This window comes from Oncorhynchus kisutch, linkage group LG11, assembly GCF_002021735.2.
Source record: "Oncorhynchus kisutch isolate 150728-3 linkage group LG11, Okis_V2, whole genome shotgun sequence".
Lineage (NCBI taxonomy): Eukaryota > Metazoa > Chordata > Actinopteri > Salmoniformes > Salmonidae > Oncorhynchus > Oncorhynchus kisutch.
In genome coordinates this window covers 70,632,000-70,654,934 of record NC_034184.2, presented here as the reverse complement: position 1 = coordinate 70,654,934, position 22,935 = coordinate 70,632,000, and the positions used below count along the sequence as shown (strand labels likewise).

Genomic DNA, 22,935 nt, shown 5'->3' with positions numbered 1-22,935 from the left:
AATGTCCATTGCTTGTATTTCTTGGCCCAAGCAAGTTTCTTCTTATTATTGGTGTCCTTTAGTAGTGGTTTCTTTGCAGCAATTTGACCTGATTTCCGCAGACTCCTCTGAACAGTTGATGCTGAGATGTGTCTGTTACATATACTCTGTGAAGCGTTTATTTGGGCTGCAATCTGAGGGGCAGTTAAATGCTGATTTCTGGGGCTTTTGACTCGAATGAACTTATCCTCTGCAGCAGAGGTAACTCCGGGTCTTCCATTCCTGTAGCGGTCCCCATGAGAGCCAGTTTCATCATAACGCTTGATGGTTTTTGCGACCTCATTTGAAGAAACTTTCCAAGTTCGAGAAATGTTCCAGATTGACTGACCTTCATGTCTTAAAACCTCTTGAAACTAGGGGGCACTATTTTTATTTTTGGAAAAATGACGTTCCCAAAGTAAACCGCCTATTTCTCAGGACCAGATGCTAGAATATGCATATAATTGACAGCTTAGGATAGAAAACACTCTAAACTCTAAAAATATTGTCTGTGAGTATAACAGAACTGATATTGCAGGCAAAATCCTGAGAAAAATCCAATCAGGAAGTGACTCTTATTTTGAAACCCCTGTCTTTCTATTCATCCCTATTGTCCATTGAAAGGGATATCAACCAGATTCCTTTTTCTGTGACTTCCCTAAGGTGTCTACAGCCTTTAGACATAGTTTCAGGCCTTCATTTTGAAGAATGAGCGTAAACGACTACATTGCGTAAGTGGCCAGCTGAGGGCTCTCAGAGTGATTCTTGCGTAAAAGACAGAGGTAGTCATTTTTCCTCTAGCTCCTACTGAAAAGCCAATTGTCCCGGTTGATATATTATCGAATAGATATTTGAAAAACACATTGAGGATTGATTATAAAAAACGTTTGCCATGTTTCTGTCGATATTATGGACAAAATTTGGATTTTCTTTCGGCATTGTCGTGACCGCTATTTCCGGTGGATTTCTGAATATAACATAACCAACAAAAGGAGGTATTTTGGGTATAAAAATAATCTTTATGGAACAAAATGAACATTTGCTGTCTAACTGGGAGTCTCGTCAGTGAAAACATCCGAAGATCATCAAAGGTAAACGGTTAATTTGATTGCTTTTCTGATTTTCGTGACCAAGCTTCCTGCTGCTAGCTGGACATAATGCTATGCTAGGCTATCAATAAACTTACACAAACGTTTGTCTTGCTTTGGCTGTAAAGCATAATTTCAAAATCTGAGACGACAGGGTGATTAACAAAAGGCTAAGCTGTGTTTCACTATATTTCACTTGTGATTTGCGCTATGCTAATTAGTGTAGTTGCTGACAATACTCCCGGATCCGGGATGGGTAGTTCCAAGAGGTTTTAAAGTAAGGAAGGACTGTCATTTCTCTTTGCTTATTTGAGCTGTTTTTTCCATAATATGGACTTGGTCTTTTACCAAATAGGGCTATCTTCTGTATACCAACCCTTTTAAAAAATGTTTTATTTAACTAGGAAAGTCAGTTAAGAACAAATTCTCATTTACAATGACAGCCTACCCCAGCCAAACCCTAACCCAGATTACACTGGGACAATTGCCCTATTGTACTGTATCACACGGCCGGTTGTGATACAGCCTAGAATCAAACCAGGGTCTGCAGTGACGCCTCTAGCACTGAGATGCAGTGCCTTAGACTGCTGTGCCACCCTACCTTGTCCCATCACAACTGATTGGCTCAAACGCATTAAGAAAGAAATTCTACAAATGAACTTTTAACAAGGCACACCTGTTAATTTTAATGCATTCCAGGTGACTACCTCATGAAGCTGGTTGAGAGAATGCCAAGAGTGTGCAAAGCTGTTATCAAGGCAAAGGGTAGCTACTTTGAAGAATCTCAAATATAAAATATATTTTGATTAGTTTAACACTTTTTTTGGTTACTACACTATTCAGCATATCACCCTGCATACCACTGCTGGCTTACTTCTGAAGCTAAGCAGGGTTGGTCTTGGTCAGTCCCTGGATGGGAGACCAGATGCTGCTCAAAGTGGTGTTGGAGGGCCAGTAGGAGGCACTCTTTCCTCTGGTCTAAAAAATATCCTAATGCCCCAGTGATTGGGGACACTACCCTGTGTAGGGTGCTATCTTTCAGATGGGATGTTAAACGGGTGTCCTGACTCTCTGAGGTCATTAAAGATCCCAATGCACTTATTGTAAGAGTAGGGGTGTTTAACCCCGGTGTCCTGGCTAAATTCCCAATCTGGCCCTCAAACCATTACGGTCACCTAATAATCCCCAGTTTACAATTGGCTCATTCATCCCCCTCCTCTCCTCTGTAACTATTCCCCAGATTGTTGCTGTAAATGAGAATGTGTTCTCAGTCAACTTACCTGGTAAAATAACAAATTAAATTCAAAAAGAATTCCATATGTGTTATTTTATAGTTTTGTGTCTTCACTATTCTTTTACAATGTAGAAAATAGTAGAAATAAAGAAAAACCCTTGAATGAGTAGGTGTGTCCAAACTTTTGACTGGTTCTGTATATACGTATTTATTTTGGGATATAGATTTTTCTCCCCTAATAAACTACTGAGATCAATGGCAATCCTAATTTGTAAAATGATTATCTGATATCCAGGGTTTGAGTCAAGTATCTTACTCTTTTCGAAGATAGGACTTCCCTACCATATATCCCACTTAAACTTTTTCTCCACTCCCCCACCAGCCGGCACATCCACTCCTCTCCCGCACCATCTCCACGCGTACCAGACGAGGCAGCAACATCAGCATCTTCAGCTTCCGTCCCCGGAACAAAGACTCGGAGGGTGACTTCGCCGACGACGAGTTCAGCATCCATGGGGACAATGAGGGAACACACAGTCGTACTGGGTCCCTGGTGATCCCATGGAGCACCAGACGCAGGCCCAGTACCTACAGCACCGGCAGCCGGGGTTCCCAGGTCTTCCTCAACGTCAATGGGAAGCTGTTCGTGGCCATGGACCAGAACGGGGTCACCCCACAGGGGCTCCCAGCCTGCATCATGGAGAAGGTCAAGGAGGAGAGTGTGAGCACTGGGTTTCTGAGTTGTGTGTGTGTGTGTGTGTGTGTGTGTGTGTGTGTGTGTGTGTGTGTGTGTGTGTGTGTGTGTGTGTGTGTGTGTGTGTGTGTGTGTGTGTGTGTGGTTGCGTATGTGCATGCATCATGGGAAATCACCCTGTGGATAACTGGTGATACTACTGTGGCAAAAAGCTGTATCAAAGGAATGGCCACAGCTCATATCCTGTAGAGTAGACTCAGGACTTAGTAGCCTCAGGCTGCCTGGAGTCACTGGCCAAGACCTCTGTGACCTGATACAGCCAACAGCTTCCTCTTCCCCGCTAGGCTACTCAACATTAACACAACACACTGTTTCATTTGCAGTTTCAAAACAGATGATTCACACTACCCCGCAGGGATGTTAGCAACTGTGTAGGAACGGAAAAGGGAAGAGCCTAAATGCATTTTCTCTAATACTCAATGGATCACTTGCCATGCTATCACTGCTGTGTGTGTGTGTGTGTGTGTGTGTGCTCTTGTGTGTGGGTGATTTGGTTTTACTATCCTTGTGGGTACCAGAAGTCCTCATAAGGATAGTAAAACTAGAAAACATTTTGCCGGGCCCCACAAGGCAAATAGCTATTTTAGGGTTAGGGGTTAGGGTTACAATTAGGGTTGGGGTTAGAATTAGGTTTAGGGGTTACATTTATGGTTAGCAGTTTGGGTTAAGGGTTAGGGAAAATATGATTTTGAATGGGAATAAATGGTTTGGTCCCCACAAGGATAGTAAATCAAATGCCTGTCTGTCTGTCTGTCTGTTCTGTCTGTCTGTCTGTCTGTCTGTCTGTCTGTCTGTCTGTCTGTCTGTCTGTCTGTCTGTCTGTCTGTCTGTCTGTCTGTCTGTCTGTCTGTCTGTCTGTCTGTCTGTCTGTCTGTCTGTCTGTCTGTCTGTCTGTCTGTCTGTCTGTCTGTCTGTCTGTCTGTCTGTCTGTCTGTCTGTCTGTCTGTCTGTCTGTCTGTCTGTCTGTCTGTCTGTCTGTCTGAATAAAGGACATGATGCTCCTCTCTCCCAGGAAACAGACTTCTCTCAGAACAGACTGCTCCCAGATTAGCATGCTTGTCAATGCACTCCAATGATCCTATATCCATTACTCTCTCCCAGGAAACAGACTGCTCTCAGAGCAGACTGCTCTCAGAACAGACTGCTTGTCAGTGCACTCCAATGATCCTATCTCTATTACTCTTTCCCATTCAACAGACTGCTCTCAGAACAGCATGGCTGTCAGTGCACTCCAATGATCCTATCACTATTACTGATCCTTCTTGATATCGCTTGTTCATTCTCTCACACATGCACACACACACTCACGTAAGCATGCACACACACACACACACACAGCTAGCAAAAGTGTGTCATGTAAACAAATTATGAAATAGAAAGCTACAAATCTAAAGAAATTGACCAACAGGTTTGTCTATTTACCACAAACAAAAAGAACAAGTACAGTTCATTTATAGTCAGCGGTATTGTGCTCTGGAGGTCAATACAGTACACTGCAATATCGCACCCAAAGGACTGGCCAGGAAAGGCACTAAAATCACTGTGTTGCTGCTAATCCAGATGAATAGTGGTGGAAGGTTATTGAGAAGTGTGTGTGCACGTGTTCGTGCGGGCTTGTGCGTGTGCGTGTGTGGCACAGACGCCAGGTTGTCTCGGAAACGCAACCATGGCAACGCACAGTAGCAACAGATGCTAAATGAATGTTGTTGGTGGTGGCGATGGTAGGGCCACAAAGGAGAGAATGGTGAATGGTCTTGTGGTGGGTTCCTTACTTGCCAAACAGTGAGTGGGTTGTTTTATGTGAGCTCTGACACTGGGGATGTGCGTCACTCATGCCTGCCAGCCCGACTACCTGGGAGACCAATAAGACGTTATGTAATCATAGAGGGAGGCTGATTTGTGTCAGGGAGGCTTTGATTGGACTACCTTTAACCCCTGTCACTCACACCATCATGGATACATACAGCTGGGAGGTAACTAGTTATAAGGATATCACATGGCTCTAGGGATGATTTGTGTGTGTGTGTGTGTGTCAGTGAATGTCTTAGATAACTGTCACCACCCTGCCTCTATCCTGAATCATGTTCCAGCCATTGACCCAACATAAATTGAAAAGCCTGTCTGTGGACTCAATGTGAGATGTGTGTGTGTTAGCATAGCCTTGCCTAAGTGACTGCTGTGTTCAACAGCATGTGTGTGCTTGTGTGCATGCGTGTGTGTGCTTGTGTGTGCATCTCCATCAGCCTGTCCTCTGGGAGGTGGCTTGACTGACAACTGGTGTTTAAAAAATGGGAAATTTTGATGCGGAAATATTTATGGTCCTCTCTCCATGGCTGCTGTGTTTGTTTCATTGACTTATTGATCCCATTTAGTATGAGTAGTAGACATTGCTAAGCCTGCAGGGAGACAGAGAGAGCTTTATGACATAAGATATGAGCGGTGCTTTACGATGTACAATATGAGCTATGTTTTTAGCCAATAGAGACATCCATTAGTATTATATGGTTAGAGATTGTAATTCTCTATCTGTCATCTTTGAATTTGTCTTACTATTGCCGTTTCCATGGTAATCGGACAAGACAAATTATTAAATGAAAAATTATAGAAGTATAAAAACATAATTACAGCACTTGTACAAGAAGTGTAGTATATTTCCTCAGATGTGGTTTCCAAGCTAGAATAATTTAGTATTTAAATAAATGTACAATTAATATAGATTAAATTATGTCCTGAAATGATTATGCAAAGACTGAACTGAAGGAGATACAAATAATGAGATACTTGTTTAAGCTGAAACCCTGACACATGACTCAGTCATTTCATAATCACTTGCTGAGAATATAGATTACGTTTGACTGCATAGAATAATCTAAATATGGCTCACCAATATGGCTGCCTCACCTCACTAATATGGCTGCCTCTCCCCACTAATATGGCTGCCTCACCTCACTAATATGGCTGCCTCACCTCACTAATATGGCTGCCTCTCCTCACTAATATGGCTGCCTCACCTCACTAATATGGCTGCCTCGCCTCACTAATATGGCTGCCTCTCCTCACTAATATGGCTGCCTCTCCTCACTAATATGGCTGCCTCACCTCACTAATATGGCTGCCTCGCCTCACTAATATGGATGCCTCTTCTCACGAATATGGCTGCCTCTCCTCACGAATATGGCTGCCTCACCTCACCAATATGGCTGCCTCTCCTCCCCAATATGGCTGCCTCTCCTCACGAATACGGCTGCATTACCTCACCAATATGGCTGCCTCTCCTCACCAATATGGCTGACTCTCCTCAATAAAGCAACACCTCTTTTTGCCAATATGGCTGCCTCTCCTCACCAAAATGGATGCCTCTCTTCACCACTACAACAGTTCTCTTCTCCAATATGGCTGCCTCTAATGTCCAGTATGGCAGCCTCCCCTCACCAATATGGCCACCTCTCCCTTACCAATATGCCTACCATTCTGTCTCCTCCAGGGGCCAAACTCCAGCACCGAGTTGAGCACCATGCTGCTGCCTCGCCCGGTGTCCAGAGAAGAGCACGTGCAGAGGGACCGAGCTCTGAGTGGGGCCAGCTATCTCACAGATGCCTTGGAGGGTAAGGGGCCTCTGTACCTGTGTTTATTTTGGCACTCTTTTTATTATTTAGTCTAATTTTAGTCATTTTGACAAAATTATAATTAAGTCACATTTTTGTAATTTGAAAAAGTATTTAGTCTAGTTAATGTCAAAATGCCGAAAACAGTGGGCCATTTTAGTCAACTAAATGCCCTTTCATTTTAGTCACATTTGATTCACATCACATTAACTTATAGTAAACATAAATTACTGACTTCAATGTGCACACAATACATAGCCTTGCCATACCAACATATTTTTCTTTATATCATCCTATCGCATCTCTTCCAAACACCAAATAGGCAGAAGAGCACATTACTCTGCAGCAGATAAAAAATCACACCCATTGACATACTGTAGCTACAATATATTGTAATCAAAGTTCTGTCATACGTGGTAGGTCTGATAGGATGCAGCAAACCAACTAGCTTGCATTATCAATCTGTTACAATCTGTTTTTACCTGAGCATATACAGTATATTGGGATCTTTCAGATGTGTCTTGAGATTGGTAGTATATTTCCCCATCAACTTGTGGGTGCAAATGCTGTCTTCTCCTGTGGAAATGTGGCATGTGGTCTTGTTAGAAAGCCTTACAATTATGCTGATGTCATGGATGCTTTTGATTGGACCAAACAAATATCACTGAAAGCTCTCAATCTCTCCAAAAACTCTTGTCCAGTCCACTTAGTAGTCAGATTTGAGTCACAGAGATAAGTTTCAAGTTTCAGGTTTTGAGTTTCAGGTTTTAATGTCACATGTACAAGTACAGTAAAATACCTTTCTTGCAAACTCAAAACCCAACAATGCAATAATCCATAACAATGTAATAACAATGTAATAAAAAACACACAAGAAATAAGATGAAATATGAAGAACACAATAAGTAAGTCAGTAAGCATAGTATGTACAGGGTTAGTGCCAGTACCATATTAACAATGTGCAGAGATTCTGGAGTGATGGAGGTAGATATGTATAGGCTTAAGGTGACTAGGCAACAGGATATAAGATTTTCAGAGTAGCAGCAGCTTGAATGTGTGGGTGTGTGTGTGTGTGTAGAGTCAGGATAAATGTATGTGCGTATTATGTGTGAATGTGTAGATGATGGAGTGAGTGTGTAAGTGTGTAGGACCCTTTGAGTGTGCATAGCGACAGTACAAAATACAAACAAAAGGTCAGTTAAGATATTTGTCTCATCTCGTTTTCGGCAGCCGAAATGAAAAATATATCTAGTTTAGTTTTAAAAAATTCTGGGTGTATTTAGTTAGTTATCGTCTTTTGCTGAACAAAAATATAAACTCAAAATGCAACAATTTCAACAATTTTACTGAGTTACAGTTAATGTAAGGAAATCAGTAAATTCAAATAAATTCATTAGGCCCTAATCTATTAATTTCACGACTGGGCAGGGGCGCTGCCATGGACGGGGCTGGGAAGGGCATAGGCCCACCCACTTCAGGGCCAGGCCCACCCACTGGGAATGTGTTTTTCCCCACAAAATGACTTTATTACAGACAGAAACACTCCTCAGTTTCATTTGCCTGGTTTCAGACAATCCCACAGATGAAGAAGCCGGATGTGGAGGTCCTGGGCCGACGTGGTTACATGACATCTGCGGTTGTGAGGCTGGTTGGAAGTACTGCCAAATTCTCTAAAAGGACGTTGGAGGTGGCTTATGGTAGAGAAATTAACATTAAATTATCTGGCAAGAGCTCTGGTGGACATTCCTGCAGTCAGCATGCCAATTGCATATTATTGTCATGTTCCCACAATCTCTGATAGCCACTGGTCTCTGTGGACCATCAAGGTGACCATTGTGTGAGCACAGGAGCTCCTCATATCTGCTGAAGCTTGAGGCTGTCCTCAATTGTACACAGTCTGTGCCTATGGACTAGATAGAGGGTGACAGTTCAGCAGAAGCCACAGTGCAACACGACACCAACAAGTAAATACATCAGAGACGTCACACGTTAGAGGGCCTCGCAGCTTCATCTTCAGCCTCCGTTGAGCTGCCGTCAATCTCCATCAAACTCCTCATTAGGCACCCAAGCTTGGCCCTACCAACAAACATCTGGAAAAGGCATACTGTGCTAACCTTCCTGAAGAAAATGCATAAAGAGGACATTTTTGGTGGAATTTCCAAGTCAAGTTGGATTTTCAGAGAGTAGTCTAAGTAGTCTAAAATCACAACTGAGGGAAGATAGAAAAGTGGATAAGTAGCAGAGTGTACATTACTTAGACACGAAACAGTCTCTTACACCACAATGGCAAAGTGTGAATTTTAAAAGTGTAACCCCCCCCCCTCTCTTCTCCCCATCCTAGAACTGGAGGAGTCGCGTCAGAAGTGCCACCCGTGCTGGTATGAGTTTGCCCACAAATACCTGATCTGGGAAAGCAGTCCGCGCTGGCTGCAGTTGAAGGCGCTGGTCAAGGTGATGGTGATGGATCCCTTCCTGGACCTAGCCATTACCATCTGCATCGTGCTCAACACCTTGTTCATGGCCATGGAGCACTACCCCATGACTGACGAGTTCAACGGCATGCTGTCCATAGGCAACCTGGTAAGTGGAGAGGAGAGGGCACGAGGGTCAGCCTTGGCGGTCACACGTATGCCTTTTTGCTGTTGTTGCTGTTGTTTTTTGGCCACCACCCTCTTTGAAGTATCTTAGTCTAGTTTTTCCTGGTTATATTAGTTAGTCAGAAAGAAAGAACTCTTTGCTCCATTATGTCCTATGCTGTCATTGAGATGCATGCTCATAGGTAGGTAGGGAATGAATGAATGACAGACACACGGCACAGACACTATCAGCCTAAATTGAAATGTGGATTTATTTTGACATATTCTATTATTTTATATTGCGCTAATTTCCTGTAGGTGGACAGTATGTGTTATTACGTTACACAAGCTGACGTTTTGACCACATGGAAATGAAGGCAATTACCTTTTTACCTCAGATTAGTGAAGTTTGGTCCTGCTTTAAATCATTTTCAGCTTATAAACTCTTAATGTTTTAGTCTCAACATCACATAAAACCTGATTTCCCCCTAATCAATATGAGTGATTAATTTCCAAAAATGTTTTGCTGCTTGTTAAAAAAAATACAAATAATATCATGGCATGTGTAGGTATGTCAGAGTCTAGTTGATGTGGGTAAGGCGGAGTCAGGCGCAGGACACAGAGATGAGTAATAATAGTAACTTTACTCTAAAATAATCTTCCAACAATGAGAACGAAAATCCAGAATCACATAAACGAGACAACTGACAACAATAAACACGCACCAAACCACGATGGCTCCGGAGGGTTAAATAGGGAAATAATTACAACGTAATGGGAACCAGGTGTGTACAATACAGACCAAACAAATGGAAAACGAAATGTACATCGGTGGAGGCTAGAAAGCCGGTGACGTCGACCGCCGAACGCCGCCCGAACAAGGAGAGGCACCAACTTCGGCGGAAGTCGCGAAAGGTAGTACATTTTATGATTATGTTTTCAATATATCATGAACTGTTTCTGCATGTTGATTACTGATTTAGACACTTAAAAACTGTGTCTTGATTCATTGGGCTATTTATCAAAAGTTATTGTCAACGGGAACCAGCAACAGCATAATTTTCAACTTGTATTTTAGGAATATAAAGTGAACTTTCAACATTCAATTCCAATAATATCCCCACTAGATTAGGCAATAACTGCTGAATGAGTCCAAAAACGTCATGTGATTTATTTATTTTGATGATCCACCAGAAATCATAAACAAACACGTTTTTTTAGAACGGAGTTGTGTGGAGATCGAAGAAGACTGTTACATGCACAGTGCTTTCAGAAAATATTCACACCCCTTGACTTTTTTCACATTATCTTTTGTTACAGCCTGAATGAAACATGTATTAAATTCAGATTTAGTGTCACTGATCACACAAAATACCCCATAATGTCAAAGTAGATGTATTTAACAAATTCATTAAAAATGAAAGCTGAAATGTGCTTAACAAGTCACATAATACATTGCTTTGACTCATTCTGTGTGCAAGAATTGAGGTTAACATGATATTTGAATGACTACACCATTTCTGTACCACACACATACAATTATCTGTAAGGTCCCTCAGTCAAGAAGTGAATTTCAAGCACAGATTCAACCATTAAGACCAGGAAGGTTTTGCAATGCCTCACAAAGAACAAATAAAACCTGGACATTTAATATCCCTTTGAGCAAATCAAATCAAACCAAATGTTATTGGTCGCATGCGCCGAATACAACAACTAGACCTTACAGTGAAATGCTTACTTACGAGCCCCAACCAACATTGCAGTTTAAAAAATATATGGATAAGAATAGGAAATAAAAGTAACAAGTAATTAAAGAGCAGCAGTAAAATAACAATAGCAAGACTATATACAGGGGGGTACCAGTACAGAGTCAATGTGCGGGGCACCGGTTAGTTGAGGTAATATGTACATGTAGATAGAGTTATTAAAGTGACTATGCATAGATGATAACAACAGAGAGTAGCAGCGGTGGTAAAGAGGAAGGGGTGGATGCAAATAGTCTGGGTGGCCATTTGATTAGGTGTTCAGGAGTCTTATGGCTTGGGGGGTAGAAGCTGTTAAGAAGCCTCTTGGACCTAGACTTGGTGCTCCTGGAACCTCTTGCAGTGCAGTAGCAGAGAGAACAGTCTATGACTAGGGTGGCTCTGACACCACTTGGTATAGAGGTCCTGGATGGCAGGAAGCTTGGCCTCAGTGATGTACTGGGCCGTTTGCACTACCCTCTGTAGTGTCTTGCGGTCGGAGGCCGAGCAGTTGCCATAGTCAGGCAGTGATGCAACCAGATGATGCAGCTGTAAAACCTTTTGATGATCTGAGGACCCATGCCAAATCTTTTCAGTATCCTGGTGAAGTTATTAATTACACTTTGGATGGTGTATAAATACACCCAGTCACTACAAAGATACATGCGTCCTTCCTAACTCAGTTGCCGGATAGGAAGGAAACCACTAAGGGATTTCACCATGAGGCCAATAGTCATTTTAAAACAGTTACAGAGTTTTATGGCTGTGATAAGACAAAACTGAGGTTGGATCAACAACATTGTAATTACAACATTGTATTCCAAAACAAGCATCCTGTTTGCAATAAGACACTAAAGTAAAACTGCAAAAATGTACTTTTTGTCCTGATTGCAAAGCGTTATGTTTGGGGCAAATCCAACACAACACATCACTAAGTACCACTCTTCATATTATCAAGCATGGTGGTGGCTGCATCATGTTATGGCTATGCTTGTCATCGGCAAGGACTTGGTAGTTTGTTTAGGTGAAAAAAATACATGGAATAGAGCTTAGGCAGAGGAAAAACTAGTTCAGTCCAAAATACACTGGGAGACAAATTCCCCTTTCATTAGGACAATATCCTAAAACACACAGCCAAATATACAGTGGAGCTGCCAAGACCACATTGAATGCTCCTGAGTGGCTTAGTTACAGTTCAGTTTTTACTTAAGTTTGAAAATCTATGGCAAGACTTGAAAATGCTGTCTAGCAATGATCAACAACCAATCTGACAAAACTTTAAGAATTTTTAAAAGAATAATGGGCAAATATTGTTCAATCCAGGTATGCAAAACTCTTAGAGACTTACCCCAAAACACACACAGCTGTAATCACTATCAAAGGTGATTCTAAGATGTATTGACTAAGGGGGTTGAATACTTATCTAATCAATATATATTAGTGTTTATTTTTCATCAATACAAAATATTGTATATTGTGTGAGTATTGCATGCAGATTGTTGACAGAAAAGGATGATTAAATACATTTTAATCCCACTTTGTAACATAACTAAATGTGTAAAAAGTCAGTTCCACCTTGCAAGGTATTGGGATATTGATTTCCCTGAAAATCGCTCTCAGATCCTCACAAGTGCATAGGGCATAGGGGCTAAGGGTTCATTTGGGATAACAACTGTGCAACAACCTGTTAATCACACATCAATAGACATCATTCACAGAAATGAGTTTACAATCACAGTAAAAAGTAAATCGTGGTGGAATACAGGCAAATCACCTGAATGGGATGGTATTCCTCCTGAGGTCTATTTGCAATATGTTAGCCCCACTATCGCTCAAAATTATTAACAAAGATGTTCACAAAGGTTCATTTGGGAGAGATGTGAATAAAAGCTTTTTATGGACAAAAATTGTCATATCACTGGTCTGTCTTGGAACATATGGGAATAGGCTCCGATTTCATTAATATGATTAAAATAATATATGCCAATTCCTCAGTCATAGTTATGACAGGCAATATCTGCTCTCCTCTGTTCAGAATCACTAGAAGCAGCAGAGATGACGATCCAATTTCGCCTTTGCTATTCTTATTATCCATGGTTACTCGGGCAATTTGTCAATCAAAAGAGATAAAACACATTTCCCTAAAATCTACTGATCACTTCGTCGCATTATACACAGACAATATTTTACTATGTCTAGACAATGTATCTCAATTGCTCCCAAACATATTGAATATCAAAGATAAATTCAGCTTCATCTCAAGTTATAAAATGAATCTAACCAAATCAGCCCTACTTCCTCTCTCAAGACCCCGGTGGAGGACTCCATCTCTACTTATGGAATCCCAATCGTTTCTCATTTTAAATATTTTTGAGTATATATATTTCCTTAGATAAAACCACTGCCAGAAACTTTAATAGAATGCTCAAATCAATTCAATCCGACATCCGTAGTTGGAATAATAGCCCAGTTGCTTTAACCGGCTGTCACGTCCTGACCATAGAAAGCCTTTATTTTCTATGGTGGAGTTGGTCAGGGCATGACTGGGGGGTGTTCTAGTTTATTATTTCTATGTTGGCCTGGTATGGTCCCAATCAGAGGCAGCTGTCTATCGTTGTCTCTGATTGGGGATCATATTTAGGCAGCCTTTTCCCACCTGTTGTTTGTGGGATCTTGTTTTTGTATTGTTGCTTTTTGAGCCCTACAAGGCTGTACGTTCGTTTGTTTGTTTCTCTTTATTGTTTTGTTGCTGGTTCACATTTAAATAAATTATGATGAACCCAAATCACACTGCGCCTTGGTCTACCCATTTCGACGAGTGTTACACCTGCATAATATCTATTGTCAAAATAAACATATTACCATGGCTGAATTTCTGTAGTTCAATGCTTCCCATATCTCCCCTTTCTGGCTATAGGGATAACATTCATAGTGCGGATTCAAAATGTATATGACAAGGTAAACAATCCAGGATAAAATTAACAGATTTACAAAGAGGGAAAGACATAGGTGGACTATCTGTACCCGACTTTAAATTGTATGTCCAGGCACCAACATTTAGCCAAAGCCTAAATCAGTTTGAACATGGTTCTTATATAGTAAGAGTGAAATATGGTGTCTCCTATTGCCTGGAAGAGGTAGTCTTCACTGATACTATATATCCCTTAAACTATGTCAACTAGGCTTTGGTTATTGCTCACACGATTTATGTTCGAAAACAATGTAACTGGGAATCAAAATGACATGCCCATACTCCAATATTTGTGATCTGGAGGGCGGCCTTTTACATTCCCCCCAAAGATCCAAATGTGGAATTCGTACCTTTACTGATATAATGGGCAGTAACGGTTTGAGAACATTCTAAGATCCGAAAGATACATAATAGGGTTGGGCCATAAAGTTTCTGTACCACACCGGGGTATACGGTATTACTGAATGTGCACACAAGGGACGAGATGGGAGGATGGGACTGAGGCGGGATGGGTGGAGGTTATCTTTGTATGCATTTGTTTTTGTACCTGTAAAAAACAAAGAGTCACGAAAAAATACGATGTTCACTTAAGTCAGTAAACCCAGTTATGTGTGTTTGTATATTATCTGCACGTTCTCTATAGTGCTGATTATGGGCCCTGGTCAAAAGTCGAGCACTGTAGAGCACTATACAGTATAGGGCAGGGCTACCCAATCCTCTTCCTGGAGATCTACCTTCCTGTGGGTTTTCAGTCCAACCCTAATTTAAAACACTTGATTCTACTAATTAGCTGCTCAACAAGACCTTAACTAGCTGAATCAGATATGCTAAATTAGGGTTGGACTGAACCTACAGGACAGGAGATCTAGCCCTGGTATAGGGCAGCCAAAGTCAACTGACGGACCGCGGTCCGGGTCTGGACAACATCGCATTTTGTTATATAGAAGTCAATAAATAACTTTTTAGACCGTTTTTAAAAATCAACCGGGCACAGCGGCCTCTTTACCTCAGCAACCTCTCTTTCTTGCTCTCTCTCGAAGCAACGCCCACCTCTACTAGTGCCCCGTCTAATCCAATTGCGTCGTTATATGCAAATACAATAGGCTGTGTCATACCCAATCACATCAATACAAATATCATCTGCTGAACCTTGGGACAAGCAGGCAGAAAGAAACAAAAAGATTTGACCGCGGTTCAACTGTTAATATCACAGATAGGAGCTTAGTTACCAGTATCAAAAAAAAGAAAAGTTGACTCTGAAAACCGTATATTCAAAGACGAGTTGACGGAACATTAAGCATTCATTCTCCCCACAACTAGCACAAAACTAATGTTCCTGATATGCAGCGAGTCCGTATGTTATGCACCATTATGACACCAGACATAATAAATTGAACACGGAGGTGAGAACAAACAAGAATAACCAACTCAAATCTCAAATGAGAGGTCCATCAAAGTCCTTGTCAATTCCCTGACAGCCCAACAATGTGCAACGGAGTGTTCACTGAGGATAGCTTGGGTTTTTTCAGAAGCTGAGAAGGTAAAATAATGCATGTGTGAAGTTGCTGACACCTTGCTTGAAGGTAAATAAAAATATGAGCTCAGGGAAAATATCAAACAGATCCCACTGTCGGATTCCACAGCAATGAGGAGAACTGAAACATCCCTTTTTCAGGACCCTGTCTTTCAAAGATAATTTGTAAAAATCCAAATAACTTCACAGATCTTCATTGTAAAGGGTTTAAAAACTGTTTCCTATGCTTGTTCAATGACCCATAAAGAATGAATGAACATGCACCTGTGGAACAGTCTTTAAGACACTAACAGCTTACAGACGGTGGGCAATTAAGGTCACAGTTATGAAAACTTAGGACACTAAAGAGGCCTTTCCACTGACTCTGAAAAACACCAAAAGAAAGATGCCCAGGGTCCCTGCTCATCTGTGTGAACGTGCCTTAGGCATGCTGCAAGGAGGCATAAGGACTGCAGATGTGGCCAGGGCAATAAATTGCAATGTCCATACTGTGAGACGCCTAAGACAGCGCTACAGGGAGACATGATCGACAGCTGATCGTCCTCACAGTGGCAGACCACGTGTAACAACACCTGCACAGGATCGGTACATCCGAACATCACACCTGTGGGACTGGTACAGGATGGCAACAAGAACTGCCCGAGTTACATCAGGAACGCACAATCCCTCCATCAGTGCTCAGACTGTTCGCAATAGGCTGAGAGAGGCTGAACTGAGGGCTTGTAGGCCTGTTATAAGGCAGGTCCTCACCAGACATCACTGGTAACAATGTCGCCTATGGGCACAAACCCACTGTCGCTGGACCAGACAGGACTGGCAAAAAGTGCTCTTCACTGACGAGCCACAGTTTGGACTCACCAGGGGTGATGGTCGGATGCGCGTTTATTGTCGAAGGAATGAGCATTACACCGGGGCCTGTACTCTGGAGCAGGATCGATTTGGAGGTGGAGGGTCCGTCATGGTCTAGGGTGGTGTGTTACAGCATCATCGGACTGAGCTTGTTGTCATTGCAGGCAATCTCAACCCTCATGTGGGTTGACAGGAATGTCAGGGTTCTGCCATGGCCAGCGAAGAGCCCGGATCTCAATCCCATTGAGCATGTCTGGGACCTGTTGGATCGAAGGGTGAGGGCTAAGGCCATTCCCCCAGACATTTCCGGGAACTTGCAGGTACCTTGGTGGAGAGTGGGGTAACATCTCACAGCAAGAATTGGCAAATCTGGTGCAGTCCATGAGGAGGAGATGCACTGCAGTACTTAATGCAGCTGGTGGCCATACCAGATACTGACTGTTACTGTTACTACCCCCCCCCCCTTTGTTCAGGGACACATTATTCCATTTATGTTAGTCACATGTCTGTGGACCTTGTTCAGTTTGTCTCAGTTGTTGAATCTTGTTATGTTCATACAAATATTTACACGTTACGTTTTCTGAAAATGAACGCAGTTGACAGTGAGAGGATGTTTTTTTTGTTGCTGAGTTTAGCTGACGATTTAACTTCACAACTTAATGAGGCCATTCAGAATCCACCATGCATTTCATTATCTGTGGATGAATCAACAGATAACACTGATAATGTCCAGCTTCTGGTGTTTTTCAGATTTTATAACAAAACCAAGAAGGAATTCTGTGAGGAGCTGTTGGGCTTAACCCATCTAGAAGCACACTCACAGAGAGAGGATACCCATGAGGTCATCAAAGGGATGCTGACAGACAGGGAATATATCGGAAGGCAGTGGTCTCTATCAGCACAGATGGAGCTCCAGCCATGATGGGAAGAGGGAGGGGACTGGTTGCACGTTTGAAAGAGAACCACCCTGACCTGACATCATATCACTGCATCATTCATCAATGTGCCCTGTGTGCCAGTCTGGTAATGGAGTATTCTGAGGTCATGACAATGATGATGAAACTGATCAACTTTTTGAGAGCAACATCATCGCTACAACACCACCTGCTACTTACTAGACAGTCGGACAGAGGCCAATGCCAGTTGTGATGACTTACACAACAATGTGCACAACAATGTCAGATGGCTCAGCAAAGGAAGGGTTTTGGAACGCTTTTGGGCCATTCAAGAGGAAGTCAAGAGGCAACTCAGTTTTCTGAGTTTTTGGAAGATGAGGAGAAGATGGAAACAGTTGCATTTTTGACAGACATTACATCACAACTTTATCAACTGAATGTTAAGCTGTAGGGATGGGTCAACACAGCTTTTCAAGAATGATCCCCAGGGAGAACTTGTCCACTTCCCCAATCTTCTGGTGCAAATGCAGGGAAACAAAGATGTTCCCAAACATGTTGATTTCATCCAGAAGCTGATGGATAACTTCAAGACTCACTCTGATTACTTTACTTATGGGAGAGAATGGCTGCTGCTCATCCAGAACCCCTTCTTGGTCAAAAATGTGACAAAGTTGTCAGAAAAAGCTAAACAGATCTTCAGATGGGTAGATGTTGCATCACTACAAATGGACTTGATTGAGCTGCATGAAAATGTGTCTTTGAAGGAGCAGGCTGGTGACTGTGACCCTGGCACTTTCAGGGGAAAGATGGTGCCTGCAGCTGATGTTCCTGTTCTCAAGAAACTGGACTAGACATCCTGACCATGTTTGGCTCCAACATACATCTGTGAATCAGCCATCTCCACAATGAACTTCATCCAAAACAAATACCGCACCAGGCTCACAAATGAACACCTGCACCAGTATCTCAGAGTTGCTCTCATGAAGTTCAAAGCATTGGCAGGAGAAAGAAAGTGTCATTTCTCTCATTAATGCAAAGGCAAGGCCCAGAGTGACTTATAAATTAATATTGCATGGCCTAGAGTGACTTATAAATAAATATTGCATGGCCCAGAGTGACTTATAAATGAATATTGCATGGCCTAGAGTGACTTCTACATGAATATTGCATGGCCCAGAGTGACTTATACATGAATATTGCATGGCCCAGAGTGACTTATACATGAATATTGCATGGCCCAGAGTGACTTATAAATGAATATTGCATGGCCCAGAGTGACTAAAACATGAATATTGCATGACCCACAGTGACTTATACATGAATATTGCATGGCCCAGAGTGACTAAAACATGAATATTGCATGACCCACAGTGACTTATACATGATATTGCATGACCCACAGTGACCTTCTGTGCATGCAGATTATTATTTTTGTTCAACTCTCCTTTGTTCTCCAGAAAACATACACTTTATTTTATTTACATTTTGTTATTTTTTAAATGTATGGCCCATGTACAATGGTTCACAGTGCACTTTTTGCATAGACAGTTATGCAACCACTTTTGATCTTCAGCAATGTTGATGCAATGTTGCACATGTTAACATTCAAAATAAAAAAGTTATAATTCATTCAAATTCTTCTATATAACAGCATGTTTCCTAAGTCATAGATGACTATGTTTGTTACTACGCTGTACCACTGATAAAGGATGATATCCATCCAGACTTTTGACACCTAGGATATTTGTGTCACTGGACCTTGTCGATAGTTGAGTACCCCTGGTATAGGGAATATGCTGCCATTTCGGACACAGGTGGTGTTAAGGTTATGTAATTTGTTGTGTTGTACCAGGAGTGGTCCAACAAGGAAGTCATTTCAGGCCAACGGGTCCAAAATCAATAGAGCTTTTCCTCCACTTGGCTGGTCACAGTGTGCTACAGTGAACAGTCCGGCGTGTGTGTGTGTGTGCCCACAGCAGATACAACGTATGCTGTCTCATCCCTATCTTGTCCTGCCCAGCTTTTAGCGAGACCTGTCATTATCACCTTAGTCACTTGAGTCTGAAATGTCGTGGAGTGGTGGCTGTGTTGGATATGTCATGGAAATTCTACACACTGGGACACTCAAAGTCAATTTTAAATGAATCATTGTTTATTAACAGTTAATTGGAGAGGTTCCAACAAACTGGATGCACAATTGTACACGTCTGTCAGGAGTTCCATCGGGGCAGTCCCGTTAGATCTCTTATATACTGCTTACAGACACGTTACATAGGCATGATTTAGCTTATTCATCATTAACGTTTGGTTCATGCATGTGACCGATCAATACTGGTTCATAACATGTAAAATACCAATACCGCACGAAGCTTCTTCTCTCCAAGCTGAGACCTTGAAACTGAGATATCCTTTCAAGGTTCTGGGCGTACTGCCAAATTGCAGATACTGATAGTGAAGATTCCTCCAATCAGTCACTTGCATGAACACAGAAATGTGTTATTAGAAAAGCACAACCATAAAATGTTCCATCACAGATAGATAGAGCAATAAGAATGTGACGTATTATTGATGAACGCTAATTCTGTGTAGTTACAGGGTTAACCCATTACCATTAGGTGTAATGAAGTATTCTCGCGGCTTGCTAGAGCATTGTGAACTGCGGTAGCGCAGTGGTCTAAGTTTGTTTCTAGTGCTGGGCAATAATTTTTTCCTTTTTTTTGCACCAAGGAAGGTATATATCGACGTTCTCGGAACCTTTTCAAACGTTTGAAATCGCTGTCTATTTCCAGCGATCAGTCTGACACAGCAGACTGACTGTCAGTTCACAAAGTATGTGGACACCCTTTCAAGTTAGTGGATTTGGCTATTTCAGCCACATCCATTGCTGACAGGTGTATAACATCGAGCACACTGCCATGCAATCTCCACACTCACTACCAAGGGGGCTCCCGAGTGGCGCAGCAGTCACCTCTAGCACTGCATCTCAGTGCTAGAGGTGACCCTGGTTCAATTCCAGGCTGTATCACTACCGGTACCTACCTCAATGCATAGTGCCAACTGTAAAGTTTGGTGGAGGAGAAATAATGGTGTGGGGCTGTTTTTCATGGTTTTCAGTGAAGGGAAAACGCTACAGCATACAATGACATTGTAGATGATTCTGTGCTTCCAACTTTGTGGCAACAGTTTGGGCAAGGCCCTTTCCTGTTTCAGCATGACAATCCTCTTGTGCACAAAGTGAGGTCCATATAGAAATGGTTTGTCGAGATTGGTGTGGAAGAACTTTACTGTCCTGTACAGAGCCCTGACATCAACCCCATCGAACACCTTTGAGATGAATTGGAATGCCGAATGTGAGCCAGGCCTAATCGCCAAACATCAGTGCCTGACCTCACTAATGCTCTTGTGGCTGAATGGAAGCAATTCCCCACAGCAATGTTCCAACATCTAGTGCTGCATTTCCCAAACTCGGTCCTGGGGACTCCAAGGGGTGCACGTTTTGGTTTTTGCCTTAGCACTATGCAGCTTATTCAAATATTGAACTCATCATCAAGCTTTGATTATTTGAATCCGTTGTGTAGAGCTAGGTCAAAAAACAAAACATGCACACAATGGGGTACCCAGGACTGAGTTTGGGAGACACTGATCTAGTGGAAAGCCTTCCCAGAAGAGTGGAGGCTGTTATAGCAGCAAAGTGGGGACCAACTCCATATTAATGCCTATGATTTTGGAATGAGATGTTCGACGAGCAGGTGTCCACATACTTTTGTTCATGTAGTATATATTGTCTCTCTCTCTGAACATGCTTATTCGTGTGTTTGTGTCTGTGCGTGTGTCTTAGTTTGTGTGCGTGAGCATGTGTGTACATGTGTGGGGCTGTTCACCTGAGGCCAGTTGGGCGTGTGTCGTTCCATGGAGTATGTTAACTGTGGGAATGAAACCTTGTTGATGCCCCTCTGTGTGCAGTGTCATGCTTCCCAGAGAGAGCTTGTCACATGGCATCTCCTCTCTGCCCTCCTCCCTGTTGAGCCTGCACCCACCGCCCTTCCACTCGCATGAGCCTGACTCTGCTCTGTGCGTGGTTGTGTGTGTCTGGATATGCGTGTGTGTGTGTGTGTGTGTGCGTGTGCGTGTGCGTGTGCGTGTGCGTGTGTGCGTGCATGTGCGTGTGTGTCTTCATACAGTATATGCTGAGCCACCATGACCACAGTCAGCACAGCACAGGCCCTAGTTTACACAGCAATGGCCGACATCTCGCGCCCCTCGGTTACCCTTCAGCCACAAAGACATTGCGGGACAGACGTACGGACGAACACCTACGTGTCAGGCCTGTTAGATAGTCACGAGTGTGTAAGTTGCTGGCATGTTTTCATTTTCAGAAACGTGCATGCACTGCACATCTGTATGTGTCTGTGTGAGAGAAGACAGGAGTACGTTGTTTAGGGTGGGAGAGTAACAGACAGGTTTGGGGTGGGAGAGTAACAGACAGACAGGTTTGGGGTGGGAGAGTAACAGACAGGTTTGGGGTGGGAGAGTAACAGACAGGTTTGGGGTGGGAGAGTAACAGACAGGTTTGGGGTGGGAGAGTAACAGACAGGTTTGGGGTGGGAGAGTAACAGACAGGTTTGGGGTGGGAGAGTAACACATGTTTAGAGAGGGAGAGTGACAGGCAGGTTTGGGGAGGGAGAGTGACAGGCAGGTTTGGGGAGGGAGAGTGACAGACAGGTTTGAGGAGGGAGAGTGACAGACAGGTTTGGGGTGGGAGAGTGTCAGACAGGTTTGGGGTGGGAGAGTGTCAGACAGGTTTGGGGTGGGAGAGTGACGGTGGGAGTGTGACAGACAGGTTTGGTGTGGGAGAGTGCCAGACAGGTTTGGTGTGGGAGAGTGACGGTGGCAGAGTGACAGACAGGTTTGGGGCGGGAGAGTGACAGACAGGTTTGGGGTGGGAGAGTGACAGACAGGTCATCCGAGTCACCGGTTAGATGAGTAATACGTGAGCATTCAGCAGATATGCATTTTCAGACTCTCTACTAACCTGTATTTACACTGTTGGCGACACATATTTGTTTTATTTTGGCCTTTTAGCTAGGTTCATCTGTTGGAATACATACTTTAAACTTTTAATCCCATTTAGTCTGTAAACCAAGCTAATTTGTTTTGAAGCTGTGGGATATTCAATACGGTATAGGCCTACCCAGTAACAATATTGTTTTATTAGGTTTTCTACAGAAAACAGAACAGGTGCATCTGAAATAGCATCTATTCCCTATAGAGTGTAGTGTACTTTTGTTTACCAGAGCCTGGTGGAAAATAGAGCACTTCTGCTCTAGGGAATGGGGTGCCATTTCAGTGTTTCACTTAACCTATTCAGTCGTACCTCAGTCTCCTTAGCTGTGACAGCTCTTCGGCAGAAGAGGATAGACTACACACACAACCTGCACACTTTCTTATGATTATCACTGGAGATATGAATCGTGTTGCTACGATGCCGTGACATGCTCAGACCAACTCATATGGATTCCTAAATTACCATGTTTGCCTTGGGACCCTAAACGCTTACTCATTACTTCTGCTTTGGCCCGACAAAAATAATTACCCAGCATGCCTTTGGGGGCGTGTCCCAAACGGCACCCTACTCCCGAATAGTGCACTATCGGCCCTGGACAGTAGT

The 22,935-nt window shown here is 42.7% G+C and overlaps 1 protein-coding gene across 2 annotated transcripts in view; it reads left to right on the top strand.

The window, feature by feature from the left end:
- Positions 1-22,935, top strand: part of LOC109899313 (sodium channel protein type 4 subunit alpha B) — a 151,217-nt gene that overhangs the window by 37,198 nt on the left and 91,084 nt on the right. For both annotated transcript variants that reach the window (XM_031836227.1, XM_020494429.2), the window contains exons 9-11: positions 2,723-3,061; positions 6,579-6,699; positions 9,041-9,279. In XM_031836227.1, the coding sequence (XP_031692087.1) occupies positions 2,723-3,061; positions 6,579-6,699; positions 9,041-9,279 (699 nt within the window). The remainder of the gene's footprint in view (positions 1-2,722; positions 3,062-6,578; positions 6,700-9,040; positions 9,280-22,935) is intronic.